Source organism: Guillardia theta, assembly GCF_000315625.1.
Source record: "Guillardia theta CCMP2712 unplaced genomic scaffold GUITHscaffold_151, whole genome shotgun sequence".
NCBI classification, from domain to species: domain Eukaryota; class Cryptophyceae; order Pyrenomonadales; family Geminigeraceae; genus Guillardia; species Guillardia theta.
The window spans coordinates 79,525-89,370 of NW_005434523.1; the positions used below are offsets into that span (position 1 = coordinate 79,525).

Here is a 9,846-nt window from a genome sequence, read left to right on the forward strand (position 1 = left end):
TCTTCATTTTGGACTCTCCAGCGTCACTGCCGGCGATTTTGTCCCAACCGTTCATTGCCAAGATGAAAATGAATATCGACTTTCATTCCAAGCTCGTTACTATTCCAGCGCAGGATGGTACTGCGGGGCGTCAACGCCTTCCGCTCGCATTTCACATCCCTGGTCCTGGCTCCGCGGCTATGCGGCAAGCCCAGTGTTTGATTTTTCCCTGGCATGCGGACTGGAACACGCTTCAGCCTCCTCCACCTGAGGATATGATGCCCTGGGTCATGGCGACCGTGTCCTCGCCTGTTTCTACCAGTTCATTGGTCTCTCAGGTCGCCTCGTCGGCCTCGCCGCTCGCAGCTCCGGCCTTGCAGGAGCTACTCGAGGATTTTTCCGATGTTCTGGTGGACGAACTACCAATCCAGCCACCTGTCTCGCGGGGGCAGTATGACGTTGTCCTTCGGGTTCCTGATGACGTTCGTCCAATTCGTCGTCGTCCCTACCGACTTCCGGCGACGCTCCAGGAGGAGCTCGCTAAAACGATCGACTTCTTGTTGGCACGCGGCATCATCGAGCGGAACAATGATGTCATGTGGCAGAGTCCCGTCATCTTTGTTCGCAAAGGTCTTTCCTCTGAAGGAGTCCCTCAATTTCGTTTTTGTATTGATTATCGAGGAGTCAACAATCACCTCCTCGACGACAGTTTTCCGCCTCCCGTCCCTACCGAGCTCATGGAACGTATCGGGCGCGTGCTCTCGCAGCGTACTGTGTCCAGTACGGATACCCTCTACTTCAGCAAGCTGGATATGGCCTCAGGATTCTGGCAGCTAGCTCTCACTCCTGACAGCTCTCAATATACTGGGTTTGTTACTGAACAAGGATCCTACCAATTCCGCGCTCTGCCCTTTGGTCTGAAAACGGCCACAGCTGCCTTCCAGAAGTTCTCACAGGGCATCCTCGCAGGTATGAACAACGTCTTAGTCTACGTCGATGATCTCTTAATCTTTTCCATGGGTAATCCTCGTTCACACCTACAGCAGGTGCGTCTCCTACTGGAGCGCCTCCGCCACCACCAGGTCTTCGTTAAACGGAGCAAGTGTGTGTTTCTTCAGACGCAGATCAGTTTTCTCGGATATACTTTGAATGCGCATGGGATTGCACCCGAGGCTAGCAAAGTTGCTGCCATCGAAGATTTTCCGCCTCCTGCATCTGTGAAACAACTTCGCCAATTTTTAGGCCTCGCCAATTTTTATCGGCGTTTCATCAAGAATTTTGCCAACTATGCTGCACCTCTCTCAGATCTGCTGAAAACCAGTCAACGTCGCTTCGTGTGGACTCGGTCTGCTGAGACTGCTTTTGCCGCGCTCAAGACAGCTCTTACGCAGGCTCCAGTCTTGGCTCACTTCCGTTCTGATCGGCTGACCATCCTGTACACAGACGCTAGCGACCTGGCCATTGGAGCCGCGCTTCATCAGATCGATGAAAACAACGAGGAACATCCCGTTGCATTTTATGGCAAGAAACTCTCCTCCGCCGAACGCAATTACTCCACCTATGAGCGTGAGCTTCTTGCTCTCAAGGAAAGTCTCCGTCATTTTTCCTACTACTTGATTGGTCGTCGCTTTCGTGTATGTACCGATCACCACAGCTTGATCAGATTGAACACCCAGTCTGAACTCTCTCCCCGCCTGGCTCGTTGGTTGTCTACCTTCCTTCAGTACGACATGGAGATCCACCACATCCCTGGCGAAACTAACGTCGTTGCTGATGCCCTCAGTCGGATCTCAGGCGACTCGCCTGCTCCATCGTTCGCTCCCCAATCACCCGCTGATCTGACTCAGGCTCATGATCGCGCTATGCGCGCTGAAGACATTGCTCGGGATCTTCTTGTTGGTCTTCATACCGTTCAGATGCTTACGGATTCCTCGTTCGTCTCCCAACTGATGCAAAACTACTCCACCTGTCCTGACTTTCAGGTTTTATACCAACTGGGCAAAGACGGCGAATTGCTCGGCCAACCGGGTTGTCGTCATTTTGAATTTTCGGATGACTTGCTCTACTATGTTGATTCTACCGGCAGGACGAGGATCTGTGTTCCTACCGCTATCCGCGCGGCTGTACTACGCCTTGCACACGATGATGCCGGACATGTTGGTTCTGACAAGACCTACCTCTCACTTGTTGCCAAAGTCTACTGGAATAACATGAAGCGTGATGTCGAAAATTACGTGCATTCCTGCCTCATTTGCCAGGCTGCGAAGAACTACAAACAGAAACCCATCGGTTTGCCCAAGAGTCATGACGTTCCTGCTGACAAATTTGACGTCATCTCCGTCGATCTCCTCAGCGGACTTCCGACTACCTCCCAAGGTCATGATTCTCTCTTCGTCATGTTGGACTCGTTCTCGCAACATGTCACGCTGGCTCCAACTCACAAGTCTGCTACGACCCAGGAACTTGTGGATTTATTTCTCCAATACTTCTATCGCACTCGTGGTCTTCCTGCTGCAATCCTTTCGGATAATGGGCCAAATGTCTCCTCGCATTTTTGGGATACAGTATTTCAGACGCTAGGTGTTCAGGTACGCCACTCTTCCAAGTACTATCCCCAGGCCAATGGTCGCGTTGAACGGATCAATGCCACCATTCTGGATATGCTCCGCACTAAACTCGCTCAGGGTTCATCTGAATGGACAGTCCATCTTCCATTCATTGAGTTTGCCCTCAATCATGCCCCCCGTCGTGAAACAGGGTTATCTGCCTTTCAAGTGGAATACGGCAAGAATCCGCGCTCAGTTATGGATTTGACCCTTGATCAGGTTCTTCCTCAAGCCCGCACGACTGTCGACAACATACGTGCAGGTGAAAACCTTGTGCGAGATACCTTGGCCTCCATCGCCAATCGAGCAGAGACGCGTCTACTTCCTTCTCGCCGCCCGCTTCGATGGCAAGTTGGTGATTTGGTCTGGATCGACGCGCGTTTATTCAATCAGCAGTTTGAAATTCGCAAATTTCGAGATCGATACATTGGTCCTTTCCCTATCACCGAGGTTTGCAACAACAACAATTATCGAGTTGATGTTCGCCAGCGTTTCCCTCGCATGGATCAAGATGTTTTTAATGCCAAGTTCCTACGCCCCCATGTGCGCAGGAAAGATCATTTGCAGCAGCCTGTGGTTTCCCAACCTGTACCTGGATTCTACGAAGTGGCTCGCATCATCAATCATCGTCAACGTAATGGTGCGAAGCAATATCTGGTTCGTTGGAAGGGATTTTCCTCCGCCGACGACACTTGGGAACCTGTTGCCCATCTCTCGCGTACACCGGCGCTCCGTCAGTTGCTTCAGCAATATGAACAGCATCGCACGCGTCAAGATGCTTCTGCTTCTTCTCATGGACAGCGGCAGCGGCAGCGTCGTGCGCCTCTCAATTAGGAATTTTACGTGCTGCGCCTGGAGCGTGTCAGAGAAAAAAAACAGATTTGACAAGCTGAGAAAGCGAAGTTTTCTGAGTCCTGAGCACTCCAAGAAAGCGCAGAGAAGAGCGTGTCAGAGCTCATAGGAACCGAGCCCGAGTCAGACAAAGGCTTATCAGGATGAAAGGACAGTTGGCTGTCTCGTACTCGTGTTCGAAGCTGACTTCTCCTGGATGACCCAGGATATTCTACTCCAGTGTGAAGCTGCTGAAAGGACCCCTGTGGAGGCCTTTGTTGCAGCAACCGTGTACCCGTGGGGGACTTACAAGGTAAACAGAAGGGGTGCGTCTTGTGCAGTACGACCCGTTGGAAGCAGCTTGCTGCCATGCAAGGACGGGGTTCTCTTCCCTGCGAGAGAGCATGGTATCCTCTCGAAGGTCAGAAGGGATGCTTGTCAACTTCCAAGAACAGGATACCCCTCCTTTCTGTAGCCAAGAGACGGCACCCCTGGCTCATTCCTCGAAGCTATAAAAGGATGAAACTCGTCAGAGCTAGGTGGTCCTCTTCCCCTTTCGTGTGTGTGCCACGATTGTTGAGACGTCTTTGTGTGTATCGTCTTGTCTTGTTTTGTGTATGTGTGTGAAAGAAATAAAAGAGAGTTAGATCTCCTTCTGTTTCACCGCTTTCCCTCTTAGTAGAGAAATCCAACGTGAGTTCTTATTGAACTGCGCTTGAAGGTCCACTCGAGAATCTTCGAGGTGCACGAGCGAGCATCCCTTGTGCGTCCGCTTAGATCTGCTGCCTGCTCCTCCTCGAGGTTCATCCGATCGTACAGTACAGGAGATACCACCCGTACTTGGCACACTCTGTCGCCCAACAGGGGTTGTACATCAGAGGTCCAGTAGCCGTCAGAGCCCTTGCTGCCCTCGTGGCTGTAAGAGAAGAACAAAGCTCCTCGAGTCTTGCTGCCCACTCCTGCTCAATAAGATTCCTTCCTGCGGAGGCTTGAATCGCCTTCACAGAGTTCTTATAAGGTCGATGTTGGAGCTGGCGAGCCTACGAAAAACCAAAAGAGCCTCGGAGGGAAGAGGGAGAGACAGATAAGTTTGCCAGTTGCAAGATGGAGAGCGATGAAAGCTGATCCCGGGACTTTGAATAGCGTGAACGAGAGATATTCAGATGAGACATGAGATTGCACATGTAAAGGCATCGAAACAGCGCACTGAGGCTGCGGCGGCATGAAGTTCAACTGCCAAGGAAAGAGTTTCTCGGTGCTTCTTCTCGAATGTGCCTGTAGGTGTAGACTGTCAAGCCACTTCCGTATCTCTTAGGCTCAGTGCCCGGCCCGGCCGCCCAGCACTGCCCGGCCGCAAGCGGCCCGGCCGCCGGGTACTTACAGTCTCGTACTGATTTTTAACTTAACTTTGAGTAAAGACAGTGTAAGATTCTCAGTAGTGCGGACTACCGGTCAGCGCGATCACGTGGCGGCCGGACCCGGCGGCGCAGGGAGGCGCAGTGACTACCAGTTTTTTTTTCCCTATACTCCCGATCCGACGCGATCTCAAGAACTCTTGACGGTCATGTCTACGGCAGCGGGTACATTATACTCCGGCTGGTGCCGAACCGTGCCATCTCGGCACTTCGTTGGATTCCGGGGGGCAGGGGGGGGTACTCGACGAAACGGTGTGAGATCATTCGGCAATAAGCGTAAAAGTAGTTTTAGATATAACTATAAGTCCTCCCGCACCTCCCCCCCCTCTTCATCCGACCACAAGCGTTTCCTCCTGTCCACTCCTTCTCCGTCCATCCAAGCCATCAATCCCCTTCAACAGCAGATCAAGCCCCCTCATCACTCTCCTCGCCCCTTGCAACCTTGTTGAAGACTTTCCATCATGGTTCGGCCCTCTGCCTCCCCCGCCTCCAAGGCCGTCGCCCTCGCCTTCGCCCAAGCGGTATGCCCCTCTCCTCCTCTGCTCCTCTGCTCTGCTCTGACACTTGCCTTCCTTTCCCTTCAGGTCTCCCGAGCCGTCCCTGCCTCTCTCAGCCACCTCTTCATCCCCCGCAAGGGCCGCCTCTCCATGTACGACGCCCTCTGCGAATGCATCCCGCCTGCCGTCCGCTCGCAAAGCCAAGTCGTGGGAGGGTACGGGGTGAGGGAGGTGGAGTTCAACAAGGTCCTCGAGCACAACGGCTTCACCAAGATCCGCGACCGCTGCATCCTCCCCTACGAGGTGGAGGCGACGGACTTCTCGAGGAGCAGCAGCGCGCGCTACTTCTTCTCCAACCGCCGCTGGAGGAACCCCGACGACCCCCACGAGCTCCAGGAGCTCCGGCAGGCCTGGCTCAAGCTCCGCCAGCTCGCGTGCAGGCTCGGGGCGGACGTGAGCCTGGAGGCGCTGGAGCAGTGCTGCCGGGAGAGGTACGGGGCGTGGGCGGAGATGACGGTGAACTGGAGCAAGGCGCCGCGTCGGGTGTACCGGAAGAAGCGCAGCAACAAGAGGCAGGCCCCAGCCGCTACTAAGCCAGCAGACTCTGACAACCTCAGCTCGTTCCTGCGTTATGCGACAACTTGCTCGCCGACGTGCTCGTCTCTGTCGGGGGACAGCGAGACCGACGACCCGGCTGGACGTCAGTCGTGGGAAGCTGGCAGGGAGCTGCAGGAGAGCTCCGACAAACTTGAAGGCAGTTGTAGCTTGGGGGAAGGAGAGGAGCCGAGCTTTGAGCACGATAGCGCAGACTCAGGATGGCTCGAAGCCGACTCGCCGCTAGTTCCCGATGCAGCCCCAGAGGTGCTTCAAGGGTTCGCAAGCTTTCAGAGCTCACTGGGGGCAGGAGAAGCAGATATTGATGTATGTTTGTGGGATGGCTATAGTCTTAGCTTATCCGAGAATCATTGGCAATGATGCAGCTCAAGTTAATTCCGGATCCGACGGCACAGTGATGGCCCGGACATTGAAAGTTCGGCAGAGTCCCGGAACCGTTGGACCGTGACCGTACAGTACTCTTTAAGTTCACTGCCCGCCTGTGACTTAGTCACAAAGTGAATTTAGTGATGGGCACCAGAGATTAGCGAGTGTTTGGCACTGTGCGTAAGTTCTAGTATGCTGACTTGGATCAGCTGATGTCTGTCATCATTTAGTTTGGCTCTGTATTAATACACTGCTAGTCTTACAAACTTGAACTTGACCCTGTGACTTGCAGTGCCAGTTGACTGTATTCCGTCAGTCGGCTGCGGCTAGGCTCGGCCGCAGTCTGACCGTCAGTCTGACTACGGCACGGTAGCCTGAGTCCGGCCTTCAGCCTACTAGTAGTCCGGCCGCCGGCCGACCGTCGGAGTCGGGCCCAGTCCGGCTGCAGTAGTCCGGCCGCCGGCCGACTCGGAGTCAGGCCCAGTGAGCTGCCCCGGTGGCCGAGCCCAGTGAGCTGCACAGTGACTGAGCTGCGCACTGTGCTGCACACTGAACTGCACACTGAAGCTGCACTGAAGTCCGATCGATGGTTTGAGTGGGGATGAGGTTAATTTTCGATCTAACCGTGGGTTTGGGTGTGAAACTATCTTCACCCCTCTGGTAGCAAACTAGACCCACCCTTGAGGTCAAACATGACCTTATTACCCATCAATTAGGCTGAAATTCAAACATAAAAAGGGGGTAATGTATATACCCCTTAATATGTATACCCTACCCTTTGTATTGTATACCCACCCTTCTCATATCACACCCCCTGTCACCTAGAGTTCAAATGGAGCGCCCACCTCACCACCTTCTGATTATGGTACGTGGGTGGATGGACCCACCACAAGAGACCTATACCCTCCTCAAGCAACTATACCTCTTGATGTACCCCAATTTGATCTATAAAGTACCCCTTTATATTAACAATAATGATCAGGGGTAGTGAACAGTACCCCCAATGTTCCAAAAAGGACCCGTCCTTTTGATAGAACTTCATTCCTATGACCCCCCCGTCCTTCCTGCTGAGCTACTTTTCTGCCTCCCCCCCCTCCTGCCCACTGCCCTTGTCGCAGAAACTCCTGCTCCTCCTCCCTTCCGCCCTCCCTCCCTCCACATGCCTCCCTCTGCCACATTCATCGTCGATCTCCTGCACTGCTTGCTCCTGTCTCGTGCTGCACTCCTTTCCCTGTGACTTGCCCTCTGCCGATTGTTTCCGCAGCCTGTATTCGCACCTCTCCTACCGCCAAACTCCTGCTTCTCCCACCCTCAGATATCCTCCTTCTCTCAACATCTTCCTCCTACATACTCCTATCATTCAGCTCCCTGGTTCTCAAGAGCTCATCGTTCCAGCTGCTTCCGTTGTCATCGCCTGCTCTCCCTCCCTCCTTCCCCCTCGCTTCTTCCCCTTCCCTTCCCTCCCCAGATCCTCCTTTCCCGCTAACATCAACCTCCTGCTCTGCAGTTGACTGCACCCTCCTTGACAAGATCAACGGCTTCGCCTGCCATATGCGTCTCTACATCTGATCCGATCCGACTACTTACGTCTCTCCGCCGCCTCCGCCTGCCTCTACCTTTTGTAAGGTGAAAGACATGGACGGGTTTGTAGACAAGGAATTTCTGTCTCAATTCAAGGATAATCCAAAGAAGGCGGTCAAAAGGTTGATAGATTCTGGACGTCTGGAGAGAGATCCAGAGACGATTTCGAATCTATTGCTCTATACCGACGGACTGGACGATACAGCAGTAGGAGATTACATCGGAGATGGGTAGGTCACGAACAACATAGATGAAAGCGCTCGTATCCTTCTGTTCCACTTGTTGTTGGTTGATTCACCACTGTTGTGAACGACTTCATCCGTTCTTCCGAGCTTGTTTCATCATGACTGTGTCCTACAGTGACGAGCTCTGCGGGAAAGTACTTCACCACTACGTCGGAACTTTCAACTTCACAGGGCTCGGCTTCGACGATGCCCTCCGAAAGTTCCTCTCCGCTTTCCGTCTGCCAGGTAGGTCGACGCTGCTCAAACTCCATGCTGATCAAGGGTTGGCAGGAGAAGCGCAGAAGATTGAGAGAATCATGGACGCGTTTGCTGCTCAGTTCCATAGGAACAACCCTCGTGCTTTCCGCCATCCTGACACTGCGTTCAAGCTAGCATACTCGGTCATCATGCTTAACACAGATGCGCACAACCCGGCGATCAAGCAGAGCAGGAAGATGACGAAGGAGCAGTTTGTGAGGAACAACAGGGGGTTGGACGATGGGCATGACCTCCCCCAGGAGTTTCTTGAGATCATTCACGATCGGTACGTTGTGTCTCGTGATTTTGAATGTCATCTTGTGCAGATCGTCGTCTTGATTATTTATCTTGGTCTGAGTCTTTTGCGTCTCATCATGATGGTGTTTACTCTTCTCTATCCCCATCACGGTTTTGATTCTTTTTGTTGATCTCCGTTGTTTCCTTTGTTGCTCTCCTCACCCGAATCTTTTTATCAACATCTTACTTTATCTTCAATTTCATCCTTTCCTTGTCTTCACCTTCACCTTCACCTTCACCTTCACCTTCACCTTCACCTTCACCACCTTCATTTTCACCTCCATCTTCATCTTCATTTTGCTGGTTACCTTGGAATGGACTTCTTCTATCCTTCTATCTTTCTGTTCATTTAATCTTCATCACCTCGTCGTCATCTTTTCTCTACTCTACGTCTGCACGAGCTATGTGACCTGTCATTGTGTTTTATTCCAAATACGAATCAAAGAATCGCATCTCTTATTCCTGCTGCTGCTGCTCCTCCTCCTCCTCCCCCTCCTCCCCACCCTCCTCCTCCTCCTCCTCCCCACCCTCCTCCTCCTCTTTTTCTTGCTGCTGCACCCACTGCTGCTGCTGCTGCTGCTGCTGCTCTTGTTCCGTGCCCTTGCTGTTTCTGAATTGGACATCACAAGAATCGTGGCCAACGAGATTAAGATGCAGCCGTACAAGAACGATGCGGTAAATGTTTACAGCTATATCCCTCTTGTTTGTGCCTCCGATTTCCTTCTCATGACTGTCGCACCTTTCGAAGGGAGATAAGAGCATACTGGCATATACAAACCCGCACAAGGCTGGTTGGTTGAAGAAGGAAAGTGGGAGATTCAAGGTGTGTACATGACGACAGTCTGTATTCCATCTTGGTTGGTTGTTAACACGTTTCAACTGCAGAATTGGAAAGAACTCTGGTTCATCCTGAAAGATTCCTGCCTGTATTACCTGCGCAAACCTCCTGTCTGGGGAGCCGTGAGTCTTTGGGTGTTGAAAATTCTCATGGGAGCTGATGAACAAATGGAGATGCATGAAAGAGACGAGGATGGAGAGTGGAAATGATGATGATGATGAGGATGATGGAGATGATGATGATAATTGAGATGAGGATGAGGATGAGGATGAGGATGATGATGGAGATGGAGATGATGATGATGATGATGATGATGATGATGATGATGATGATGATGAA

The 9,846-nt window shown here is 52.4% G+C and overlaps 2 protein-coding genes across 2 annotated transcripts; both read left to right on the forward strand.

Moving 5' to 3' along the window:
* Nucleotides 1-5,292: 5,292 nt before the first annotated feature.
* On the forward strand, nt 5,293-6,303 carry GUITHDRAFT_119588 (hypothetical protein; the record flags this gene model as incomplete). The annotated part of the gene is made up of 2 exons (XM_005821161.1): nt 5,293-5,352; nt 5,416-6,303. The coding sequence occupies 2 exons, from the start codon at nt 5,293-5,295 to the stop codon at nt 6,301-6,303; spliced, it is 948 nt and encodes a 315-aa protein (XP_005821218.1).
* Nucleotides 6,304-7,944: 1,641 nt separating this feature from the next.
* GUITHDRAFT_147359 (hypothetical protein) lies at nt 7,945-8,711 on the forward strand (the record flags this gene model as incomplete). The annotated part of the gene is made up of 4 exons (XM_005821162.1): nt 7,945-8,120; nt 8,251-8,360; nt 8,406-8,658; nt 8,699-8,711. The coding sequence occupies 4 exons, from the start codon at nt 7,945-7,947 to the stop codon at nt 8,709-8,711; spliced, it is 552 nt and encodes a 183-aa protein (XP_005821219.1).
* Between the last annotated feature and the right edge of the window lie 1,135 nt (nt 8,712-9,846).